This window comes from Vitis vinifera, chromosome 15 (assembly GCF_030704535.1).
Source record: "Vitis vinifera cultivar Pinot Noir 40024 chromosome 15, ASM3070453v1".
In the NCBI taxonomy this organism is placed as follows: domain Eukaryota; kingdom Viridiplantae; phylum Streptophyta; class Magnoliopsida; order Vitales; family Vitaceae; genus Vitis; species Vitis vinifera.
In genome coordinates, this window is record NC_081819.1 from 18,037,821 (window position 1) to 18,050,477 (window position 12,657).

General features: G+C 33.3%; 1 protein-coding gene across 3 annotated transcripts; it reads left to right on the forward strand.

Annotated features, from left to right (window-relative positions):
* Window positions 1–5,127: 5,127 nt before the first annotated feature.
* Window positions 5,128–12,316, forward strand: LOC100257496 (65-kDa microtubule-associated protein 3). Of its 3 annotated transcripts, none has more exons than XM_002273437.5 (13): window positions 5,128–5,463; window positions 7,110–7,197; window positions 7,404–7,610; window positions 7,708–7,962; window positions 8,373–8,582; window positions 8,685–8,840; window positions 8,956–9,115; window positions 9,697–9,848; window positions 9,938–10,025; window positions 10,474–10,547; window positions 10,736–10,810; window positions 10,910–11,180; window positions 11,708–12,316. In XM_002273437.5, the coding sequence occupies exons 2-13, from the start codon at window positions 7,126–7,128 to the stop codon at window positions 12,163–12,165; spliced, it is 2,178 nt and encodes a 725-aa protein (XP_002273473.2). In that variant the 5' UTR covers window positions 5,128–5,463; window positions 7,110–7,125; the 3' UTR covers window positions 12,166–12,316. The 3 variants fall into 3 exon arrangements, with proteins under 3 accessions (XP_002273473.2, XP_010661645.1, XP_010661644.1); XM_010663343.3 differs by having other exon boundaries at window positions 5,217–5,463; window positions 7,717–7,962; XM_010663342.3 differs by having other exon boundaries at window positions 5,217–5,444.
* Window positions 12,317–12,657: the final 341 nt, after the last annotated feature.

Below are 12,657 nucleotides of genomic sequence, written 5' to 3' on the forward strand. Positions count from 1 at the left end.
TGTGGACTGGTCTGTCAGGTTTACCTTTTTTCCTTTTTTTTTTTTCTTTTCCTTTCCCTTTGGGCTTTTTTTTTCTTTTCCTGTAGGGTTAAATACTGATTTTATACTCCTTTGCATCGATGTGGGATGAATAATTTGTAATAAATGTCCAACAAAGTAAGCAAAATGGGAGCTTGAACCATGGACTCCAAGGTCTCCAAGGGAGTGTAACCATGGGGTTGCATATCTTTTTTGTTACAAATTTCCAAACAATACATAAAATAACATTAGTTTTGTAATAATAAATATGAAAATAATGTAATATTTTTTAAAATTATAAAGTAATAGGATATGTAACTTTTAATATGTAGATAAATTTAAATAATATATTTTTCCTTTTCATTTTCAATATATCTTCACATTTAAATATTATACATATTTTATTTAATAAAATTTAAAATATTAATACATTTATATTTATCCCTAATTTAATTTGATAATATCAAAGATGAAAAGATAAATATTATCGGTTTTAAATTTCTTTATATATATATATAAATTTTTATAATTATTTTTAGCTTTAATAAAGTATAATTTATATATTTATAATGTCATCGATTTGACTGGTTCAACCATTGATCCAACCATTAAATTATTAATCGGTAGCTTTTCTGATTCAGTGATCATTCGGTTTTTAAAACATTGCTTGAAACTCCTCTCAATTAAGTCCCTAAAAAAATTGACCTTAAACTTTGGCCCCCAGAAGGCATAACTAAATATATGGCAGGTAGCTTTGTCACCCCAATCAGGAAACTTTCTAAAAACTACTCTGTTGGTCATGGTAGGATTTAATGTAATGTATTTGAGTCCACGTTACATGGACATTTCAAATGGTACCCATGTTGATAGGATATAATGTAACATATTTGAGTCCATGTTACATGGGCATCTCAAATGTCAAAGGTACCCATGTTGATAACAAATTTGGGTGTATGTTATGTTGACATTTCAAATGTCTAATGTACATTGCTATGGGTGTGAGGTATGTGTAAAGCGTAACTACCATTGGTTACCTGGTCCTCTGGTATGGCTAACAAAATCTTAGAGAAGCGTATTCTTCCCTTCCCGGTAAACATGACTATTTTGAAATGAGCAAGAATTCCATTTCAAATGCTTTTTATTATATTGACACTTAATGTTTTATGCTAGGGTCTGGAAAAATGAAAGGTTGGACTCTTGGACAATTTGGGTGTGGCTACAATGTCTCAAGGCCGAAGAATTTGATAAATTCAAAAGCTAGACAATTATAACTCATGTACCCAAGTCCCAAGTGCATGTGACATAAGATTTAGCTTATAATTAATAGCAACAATACAGCTGATAACTTGATTCATATGGAAATGATATTTCACTCACTTGTGGTTTGATTGATTAAAGCCCTTGTGGGTGCTTTAAGAGGAGTACGATGATGTTGTTTTATGAATGCCTGTATAGTGAAATACTTAATTATGATTGTTCTATGCCTAATATATCTTTCATATCATCTGCAATATGTGCTTCCAGATGATGTTTCCCTATATTTCTAGTCTAAATCATCTCTATTTTCATTGGACAATTCATACCCAAGTACTTCAATCTGGCGTGCTTAATATGCTGAAATTTTCTTCATTTTTCTTAAATTTTTCCCCTTGCAGATTTGTAAGTAAATTTTCAAATCCATACTCACCTGAGTAAGTTTTTTTATTGTTGTATACCTGTGCTGTAACTGCACTTTTTTCATGTTTTAGCAATACCTCTTGGAAGTGCTCAAGTGGATACAGGCATAACTTACATCTCTCTCTCCAACTCCTATGTGTAAGCATGGTTGTGAGCTGAAATTATTCTTTGATAATTCACTGATCAACAATCCAATGATATCTGGAGAAACAAAAACTTTGATGATATACTCCAGAAGTTCTCTCCATAGAGGTGTGGATGTGTTGGCTTGATTAGGGTCCCAAGAAAAATAACATATGTGGTTTGATCATCTTGGTGCTCATGCTTTTGCTTTTCAGATTCGATTATACATTATATGTAATGATGCTATATATCGAGTAGTCTTCAGTTTATGGGATGATTGTAGAAAAAGACACAGCAGACCACACTTGCAAAGCTATATATATACAAAATACGAGGTCATGAAGTGGCATCTTTTCCTGGTTCCATGCTTGACTGGATTATCATGTCTTTTATCATTCCCTGTTGGTATTCCCTTGACTGATATTACGGTGCTTCCATAAAAAAAAAAAAAACTGGCTGGTTTTGCCTCAATGCTTTGAGGATGAGGTGACAATGTTACTGATCTTTGATATAGGTTATATGTACTGCATCACCTACTCCAAGGCAGTATTCTTTTGGATCCATTTAGTCGACACTCACTCTCCTTGTTTATGATTCACAAAGTTCTAATATGGCAAAGCTTTCATTGTTTTCCTAATTTAGTCAGACTCTTCCTCCTTCAATTGATTCAGAAACATGGAGGCCTAACACCTTTCCACTCTGTCCAGGTACACACACCAGGTCATGGGCAGAATTTCACCAAGCAGTCAGCAGACTAAGAAAGGGAAACTTGCTGCACATGATGTCAAAGGCAAAGCTTACTTCAAAGAGGTGTACATATGGAGAGGATTTACTTGCCTGTCTCTCCAGGTGAAAGGTTTATCATAATGGTACGCTACGACTTGCCGAATGGTAATGGGTGCTGCTAAAAGGCCTCCTGCAGCTCCTGGCATTTGGAAGCCCCTGCTTTCAACACAAGAGTGACATACTATTACCAGTATGAGATGGCTGCCATGTTCTTGAATTTTACCCTCCCTGGGTAAGGTTGGTTATTAGAATGAATTTGAAACTAAGTAGCTAATTTTGTATGTGATTGAGAGAATATACCATTAACTTTGGTGGTTACTAGATTGGAGCTGAATCAGACTGCCCAATTTTGTATGCGTTTTGAGCTGATCTGAATCCGAGTACGTTCATGGGAACTTGCTGCAGGCTGGTTTGTGTTCTTTTGGTCCCTACTGCAGGTGAGTAGATGATATTAACCTCATGGCAGCTTGAGGTATATATATATATTAACCTTTCGGCTACTTATGCTTCGGAAAATATAAGAAAAACAAAATAAAGAAATAAATAAAAAATAAATTTGAAATCAATAAAATATTTTTATATATTATTTTACTTGTTTTAATTTTTTTAATATAATGATTAAATAATTTAAAAATATATAGGTTTTTGACAAGTTTTAATTACATTTGATTTTTTTATAGTTTTTAAAATACAATTAAACATTAAAAAGCATCAATTTTTCTTTTTAACATTTTTCTTTTCCTTAATATTTCTTGAAATTAGAAGTATAGGATCCGTTCGGTAACTATTTTTTGGAAACAATTTTGAAAAATAGTTTTTAAATTTTTATGGAATAAAAGTCTATTTAAAAACTTTAAATGTTTTTAATTTTTTTTTAATATTTTTAAATATAATTTTTATATCTAATGTTTTATTTTTAATAATTTTATATGTTTGAATAATTATTTTTTAAAATAATTATTTGAAAACAAGTAAAAATAATATAAAATAATTAAAAAATGTTTTTTTTAAAACACTTTTAAGATAAAAAAAATAGTTTTTTATTGAAAAATATATTTTCTGTATTTTCTGGTTCTGCGGAACAGAATACCGTTAAAAAGAAGAGTTCCGAAAGACGCACGTAGCCGATACCGATTCAAACCATAATGACTTAGCGGTGGATCTGTCAAATATGTTGGTATGGTCGGAGGAGTTGGTCCAATGGGAGAAGGTAGGTATTATGGGGAGAAGTAGGTATTATTGCGGATCATTCAGATATATTTGGTTGTAGGTGTAGCTTTGTTTTCGTTTTCAAATTTGATACCAGAAATTAAAATAAATAAATAAAGGAATTATTATTATTTTTTAATAATTTTAGAAATGACAAGTTATTTTTTTGGTGGACCTGAGTCTCTTCAATTGGTTGGGTTCGACTATAGGAGTCTCATCCAATAAACATGATTCCATATGACATTTGAATGTGGCAAAATTTGAAAATTAAAAATTCAAATCAAGTTTAAATTAAGAGAATTTAAAAGTTTAAAATAATATAAAATAATAAATTTTAAAATAAGAAAAGGTAGAGTCCGTTAGTAATTTTATAAAGTGTTTTTAGGGTAAAAAATGTTTTTGAAGAAAAAAAAGTGTTTGGAAAAATTTTAAAAACACTTTTAAAAATTTGTAAAACATTATAGCGTGTTTATAGTGATTTAAAAAAATATTTTAGCCCTTTTAACACTTAATTGATTAAAATATTCAAGTATTAAAAATATTTAAAATACTTCATAAAATCATCATCAAATAAACTCTTAGAGTGTGTTTGATAATAGTGTTTGAAACTTATTGTAATAGTGCTTGAAAATTGAAATAAGGTCAAATCGTCGAAAAAGTGATAAAAAAATAAAATCTACTTGTAATATAATTACTAAAAATAAAATAAAATCTACTAATAATATAATGACTCAACCTATTTTTATTTTTTATTTTAAAAATAAAAACAAAATGAGAATTATCAAACATATTAAATATTTAAAAAAAAAATAGAACATAGTTAGCAAAATTATTTATATACGCTACTGCGAAAATAGTAAAAAAAAAAAAACAAGTAAATCAAATAGAAAATGTCTTTGTTTATTATTTCTAAAATTAAATATAAAAATAAAATTATCAAAAATATTTAATACAGATAAAAATTGAAAATACAATTGAAAATTTATTCATGTTTTCTACTTTAAAAAAAATAGAAATGAAAAGAAAAAAGAACGTGTATCCAAACTAAAGATATGGGAATTTTATGATTTTAATACTATTCCTAAATTGGACTTTTTTTTGTTCTCTTTTTAATTAATTTTGGGAATTATTTTTAAGGAAAATGTTTCATTTGTTATGTAACATTGTTTGAATTTAAAGGATTTAAAGCCCGTTTAATAATGATTTTAGGAATCGTTTTTAATTAAAGATAAAAAATTTAAAGTATTTAAAAAATTAGAAGCAACGGATTCTAATATGATTTTTATCGGAAATTACATCACTACACGATGTTCAAAAATAAAATGGAAAAGGAGAGGAGGGTGGTTTTGTCATTTTACTATTTGAAATTCAAAAAAATATCTTCCGCATTTAAACCAAGCAAAGATGACGCTGCCTTTCTCACCGTAACGGCTTTTTCCCTCGATTTTTTTCCCACTCTCTAAAATCTCCAATTCAAGTGTTTCGGTTTCTAGGGTTTGATGAAACCCGAGAATCCCATAAACCCTTCTGAATACTCCACCCATTTCGGAGAAAGTCCTCCTCCCACGAATACGGCTATTTCCGGCGAAAATCATACCTTATCCGGCGTCTGCAAAGAACAAGCAATCTCTGTGTGTTTCGGGAATTCAAGTCTCTTCTCGACTCTTTTTTTTTTTTTTCTTCTTGTTTATGTTTCATAATTGGGATTATTTTTTGGATTTTAATTCAAGTTTAGTTGAGCTTGTGAGCAAACCTTCGGTATGATGTTGAAATGAGAGTTTTGACGGATAATTCCTATACTCTCTGTTTGGTGGCTGAGAAAATGAAGGAGGAAAGAAACTTAGAATCTCATTATAAGTTTTAAATTGTTTTGTTTATGAAGAAATGAAAGGGTCAACACAACTAGTTGAACATGGCTTTGTTGAGTGGAGGTCTTGGGGTTCCAAATTGTGACCAAATTTCTTGGCAACCAAATGAAGTGAATCTACTATATCGTTTGCTTTTAGATCAACTTGGTTAGTGTAAACATAATGTGAAGCGCATTTCAATGTGATGACAGTTAAGAAATTTATCCACTCCTAGGTTTTTTGTGTAGAGCTGGTTCTTTATTTTTCTTGGTTTCTGATTTTCATGTTTCTCATAGGGCTCTTTGAAGGCCCCAGCTTAATTTCATTGTTGCTACCAAAGCCCAGTGAGACATTAATCTCTTTGATAAGCTTGTAAGTAAAATAAAAGGTTAAACACAACTTTATTCCTTTTCCTTTGGGTATGATTCCACCCTCACTTGTTAGGCAAAAGTATGCCAATTCAAATGCTCCATAGTGGCCTTTTGTCCAAAATAATCAAATACCAAACTCAACCAGATTAAGGGCCAGCTACCAGTGGAACTAGCAAACCAGGATGGGTCTTCCTCAATTCAGAGTCTAATGTCTTATATTGAGCCCTCTACCAGAGACAAAGTAGTGTTCTAATGAGATGTAAATTCCCCTTTAATAACAATGATTTCATTAGGTTTCATCCAACATTGATATGTTTCAGCAAGATGTATGGGTAATTTGGTATTGCTAACTGGTGAGACTTGAGACTTTGGTCAAAGCGATTGAACCAATGAAAGCATCTGTAACTTCCAGATTCAATGCGACATTTACTTTGAGAAATCTGGCCTCCATCTTATCTTCTCTTCACTCATATCTCCATGGAATTATCATGTTTGTTTATCATCATATTGGTTGTTTATATTCCTACTTTTCTAAACTTCGGTTTTACAGTGTTCTAGTGTGTTTATGCTATTGTGTTCCTTGTACCTTTCTTTCTTTGGTGGAAGGAATATTAGAAATTCATAGCATTGAAAGGAACTATTTTGATAGATGAAATCAAAATTACCTATTTGAAAGGGAAAGTAAGAAAGAAAGAAAGAAAGAAAGAAATTCTCACACATGGAATTTATAGTTTTCAATTGGTGGAATGGCTAAGGTGAAATGTTGTGGTCACTTGCAGCACAGTTGACCTAAGATATGACTTTTAACATACTTTGCTCTACGAAGAATTTTTACACTTTACTTCTTTTTTTTCACCTTTTCTATTAAATCTTACTATTTACATGCACAACTGCTTCAGTGGCGATCTTCACTTTTTATCTCTACCTTCTTTTTTTTTTTTCTTCCTCATTCCTTTCCATTTACTTTTTATCATTAATTCTCTTGGTTTTGGATTCAAGTGTTTCACATTTTTTTATTAATTTTATGGGGCTGTATCTAAGCACTTGAGACCTCTAATAGAAATATTTCTCTTTCTAGGGGCTATTGATTCAATATGAACAATCACCATAGTGACCGGCTTCAGCAAATAGAAACAACTTGTGCCTCTCTTCTAAAAGACCTACAGGTTTACCTCTTCTTCTTCTTTTTCTTTTCTTTTTGGTTTTAGAAAGATGACTACTGATTTTTTATTCTAAATTGCTAATTCTCTCTCTTTCTCTCTGGAAAAAAATATCTCTTCCTTTTTCAGTAGCAAATTTTGTGATTTGGTTGAAATAATCTGGTTAACATGGTAGCTTTTACATGCACTCCTCATCGTCATTGTTGAATCAGAGTATATGGGATGAAGTTGGAGAACCTAACATAGAAAGAGATGAAATGCTACTTGAACTTGAGCAAGAGTGTCTGGAGGCATATAAGAGAAAGGTAAGTCATGCAAAAAAGAGTAGAGCTCAACTGCGGCAAGCAATTGCAGACTCTGAAGCAGAACTTGCAGACATCTGCTCAGCAATGGGAGAGGGACCAGTAAACGTAAGGCAGGTTAGAACTCTAACATAAGTCCGTCCTTTTCAATTTCTTTCTTGGCCATTTAAGGGAATTCTTAGTTGCTTTTTTCCTACTGGTTTCATGTCCTAAGTTTGATCAGAATGCTGGTGGAGGCTTGAAGGAAGAGCTTAAAACCATTGTTTCAACATTGGAGGAGATGCGGAAGTTGAAATGTGAGAGGAAGAAACAATTTGTTGAAGTTCTAGATCAATTGCTGAATATTTCAAAAGAACTTTGCAAACCCAGGGAAGATAATCTGTGCAAGATTGTCATGGATGAGACAGATCTATCACTGAAAAGACTACATGAATTGCACAGATTGTTGCTTGAACTCCAAGATGAAAAGGTTTAGTTTCCTTTTACCCCTGTTCCCCAATGACAACACCATTCTATCCTGTGCCAAATAAGGGGTTTGATGCTGAAAAGAATTTGGTATTTTGGACTTGATTGGAAAAAATATGTGAAATAGAAAAGTCAAAAACTTTTTGGCTGTGCTGAATTTAGCAACAATTTTGTGAATAGTTGAAAGATGTATAGGAATGCTTTTTAATGGGGAAGTAATTAGACTGAAAAAGAAGTTTAAAATAAGCCAGCAAAACAATGTTGCATGACACAGAGTGAAATATGAACCATGTCCATTGTTGTTGGGTAACATTCATTTCAAGAGGATGTCACATTTATTTCTGAGCATTGTTGAAGACTTGGTGGATTTATCACAATAATAATCCTGTTTGCTTTAATTCACTTCACATGCAGAGCAACCGTGTGAAGCAGGTACTGGCCCACCTGAAGACTCTTGATTCACTGTGTAAGGTGCTTGGTCTGGATTTCAAGCACACAGTTGTTGAGATTCACCCCTCTATGGATGATTCCATAGGATTGAAAAACCTAAGCAGTGATACAATTGATAAGTTGGCTGCCACAATACTAAGTTTACGAGAAGTCAAGACACAGAGAATGCATAAGGTTAGTATTTGCGTAAATGTAGTTTCTATTTTATGTTTTGTTGTGAAAGGTTTTGGTTTTTTTTTTTCTGCTTGGCCATCATGACACTTGAAGTTATGCCAGCTTCGAGATCTTGCAGCTTCCATGTTGGAGCTCTGGAGTTTAATGGATACACCAATCAAGGAGCAACAGATGTTCCAGAATGTTACCAGTAATATTGCTGCTTCAGAACATGAAATTACTGAGCCTAACACTCTTTCTCTGGATTTCATTAACTATGTATGTAAATTTAGATCTAGTCCTTTGGAGTAGGAAATTGTTATTATCATTTAATATTTGATCTGCTAGCATTCACACAGTCATGTTGGAAAGTTTCAATGTATGTGAATTGCAGGTTGAGGCAGAAGTATCAAGGTTAGAGCAGCTGAAATCAAGCAAAATGAAAGAGCTTATTTTGAAGAAGAGGACAGAACTGGAGGAGATATGCAGCAGGATACATGTTGTCTCAGAAGCATATATTCCAATTGAACATTCAATTGAAGCTATAGAGTCTGGTAAAATTCATATTCAGGTTGTTTTGTGGAAAAGGGCTGCAAGTAGAAAATGCTATGTTATTCTTTCCAACAAAAAAGCATTCATAATCAATGGGTTTTGAATTTTCCTTGAGACCATTGTCTAGCTGTGGTGTGCTTTGGTGCTTAACCTGCTATACGTCAAATGGTGGGACCTTGTATTCATCATGGCTACTCAAATAAATCTAAACACGTTTGAGTGGACCAATCTCTGTGTTGATGTCATCTGAGACATTACAAAAATTATGTGGAATATAATAAAAATTAAGTCTTGTAAATCATATCAGAAGAATTGTTAAATATAAAATTTTCCCTTTTCATCATTTATATGCAATGTCCTTAATAAATGAATTAGTTTAGATTCATAAATGGGCCCACTACTTTGCAGATAAAGCAGTGAAGTCTGACAAAAAGTTATTGGTTTCTCTGCATTTTTATATCTCCAGAATATATACAAAGGCTACTGTTTGCTACAACCATTTTAGTTGACTAGTCTCATGGGGAAACCATGAAATGCTTAATAGCCATGCTTTGTCATCTCTAAGGTAATTTCCATTTTTCAGGAGCGATGGAGCCTACTTACCTACTGGAACAAGTTGAGCTTCAGATTGCAAAGGTTAAAGAGGAAGCTTTTAGCAGGAAAGAAATACTTGACAAGGTTGTGAAATGGCTGGCTGCATGTGATGAGGAGTGCTGGCTTGAGGAGTATAACAGGGTTTGACATTTTTTTGTTGCTTTTGTAAATGATGTCTATTTCATTTTTTGTCTTTGCTTTCACTTTTTTGACCTGTGTTGGGATTTCAGGATGGCAATCGTTATAATGCTGGAAGAGGTGCTCATGTTCATCTGAAGCGTGCTGAAAAAGCCCGAGCTTTGGTCAGCAAAATTCCTGGTATTGACCTTGGTTCTCTGATATTTGATCCTAACTATGATATATATGAGAGGTGAATATAAATGAAGACTAGCTGACCTGCAATTGGGAATTCATGCCAACTGTGTTATTACTTATTCGGATACTCTCTAATAAATTACTGCATACTATGACACAACCCACAAATAAAATTGATGGACTTGGAATGTGAAGTTTCATCTCAAAGTTGGGAACCTCGGATGCTTTTAAAGTTATACCAGTGGGTTAGCATGGAAGATGACCTTCCTGGGATTATGTTAGAAGATGTTGAATTTTATATTAGTTTATGAATGCAGCAGGATCAGGGTTTCTATAGGAGCCAATAATAGGTTGGTCCACAAGTTGTATTTTGTTTAAAATACTGTATTAGTTGATGCCTTTTCATTCTAACATTTTCATGAGTTTCTTTGCTTTGGCTGGTTTGGAGCAGCAATGACAGAGGCATTGACTTTGAAAGCCAAAGCTTGGGAAGAAGAAAGAGGAATCGAGTTCTTATATGATGGTGTAAGCATTATTCTTTCAATATGTTTAATCTTTTAATATCAAACAAGTTGGTCCAGATTAGACCTTGATTTGGTCTAGTATCCAGGTTGTTGTGGATTTAACTAAACCCCCATTGCTTTTAATTTGGTTGCCTTTTTCATTTCCTTTTCATGCAAATTGATTAATGGTTTATGGTCCTTGTTATCTAGGTTCAACTTCTTTCTATGCTTGATCAGTACAACTTTTTAAGACAAGAGAAAGAACAAGAACGTCAAAGGCAGAGAGTAAGAACCTTGTTGTGTTGACAATCACATACCACCAAGTATGGAGTTTGCTTTGAGAAAAATATTCTTATCCATGACTTGAATTTTTCTACATTTCAGGAACAGAAGAGACTTCAGGGACAGCTAATAGCAGAGCAGGAAGCACTCTTTGGGTCAAAACCTAGTCCATCAAAGAGTGGGAAGAAGCTTTCTAGAATTTCAACAATAGGTGCAGCTAATAGAAGATTCTCTCATGGAGGAATGATGCTTCAAGCCCCAAATCCTGAAAAAGCTGCTCTCCATTCCTGTCCTACTAAGAAAGATGGTTGTGTGAAACAAAACAACTCACTCAAGCACCAGCAATACAATGGTTCTGCAGTGCTATCTTCTGGTAAATTTTTTTTTTGTTTTCTTAAAAAACTAAACTGGTTAGTATCAGTCACCCTACTGAATGAGGAAACCATGACAACTCACTCAAGCACCAAATATGATGGTTTTACATCTCTATGTTCTTGTATTCTTTGTTTGTTTCTTCAAGTATTTGTGTGTGTTTTTGTGAGAAACAACTGGCATCGAACCTCAGTTCTGGAACCGTGTATTAATCACCCCTACTGGGTTCTTATCACTATTATGGATCCACTTGAATATGTGGCATATTTTGGGGATTGTTTTTAATATAAAAAAACGATGGTTAGGTTTGACTATCCTGTTTTAAGATTTTCTGTCACTGTTTTCTCCTGGCTAGAAATACCAGATTCTCTAAGAAATAGGTAATTACATTGATATTTTATCATGTAGAATTCATAAGTAGGCTGTTTACTGTCTGCTCATAGAGAGACATATTACATCTGCCTACATTTTTCAGTTTTGATAACTGTGTGCTTCCCTATTGACCTTTTTGCTTCTAAATTTATGCAGGTAGGACGAAATTAGGGATTGCTTTTAAACCAGTAAAGAAGCACTTTACTAAAGATACAAATGCATGTGAAATTGAATCATCAGTGATCCGAAAGCCCCTCTCTCCCATTTCTCCTGCAGTAGTATCTGACAAAATTTCAAGTATCCAGGAAGGGCAGGACAGAACGCCAAAGAGAACATTACAAAGAACAATTCCACCCAGCAAGACTCCAACAGCATCACCTTCAAAGCTGATTTCCATTGATGACCTGGAAAACAAAACCCCAAAGAATATTCCAATTCCATTGCCAACTACTCCTCCAACAGTCTCACTTCCCATGCAGACGGCCTCTACTCCAGGCACACCTTGCATTCCTTTTGTTGCCAATCAAGCTGAAGGGCGGGTTAAAGTAATTGAATACTCTTTTGAGGAGAGAAGAGCGGCTTTCATGCTTCCTGAAGCTTATTATTCAAGGTAAGCATCAGAACTCAGAAGCTTGAGACATCGCTAGTTTGAAGTCACTAGGCTGTCTGTGTTTATTGTGGTTTCTCTCCTCCATGTACATACCATACAAACAACAAAACATTCTTAGTAAATAAAATGCCTATAGTTGTTGACTGTTTTTGGTAGCTATTGGTTTATATATTGAATCTAAACCTGATTATATCATTGTGCTTGGAGGCTCACCTTTAGTTTTGAACTGTAATTCTGGGGATTGTTTTTTTTTCTCTTTTTTTTTCTTGTGCTCCTCCTAAGTATTATCTCCAATCTTTATCCTCTAAAACCCAAAAACCCACTGTAAATCCATCCTAAAATCTTCACCCTTTGTGAACCTAAGCATGTTGTTGATGTTGGTTCTAATATCAATTTTTGGATCGGGTTTTAACCATCCCGTCTGAAAACTGTTTGATGTTCAATAAAAGTAGGATAAATCTTTTAAAACATTTCATGTCACACCTTGTAAGCTTGT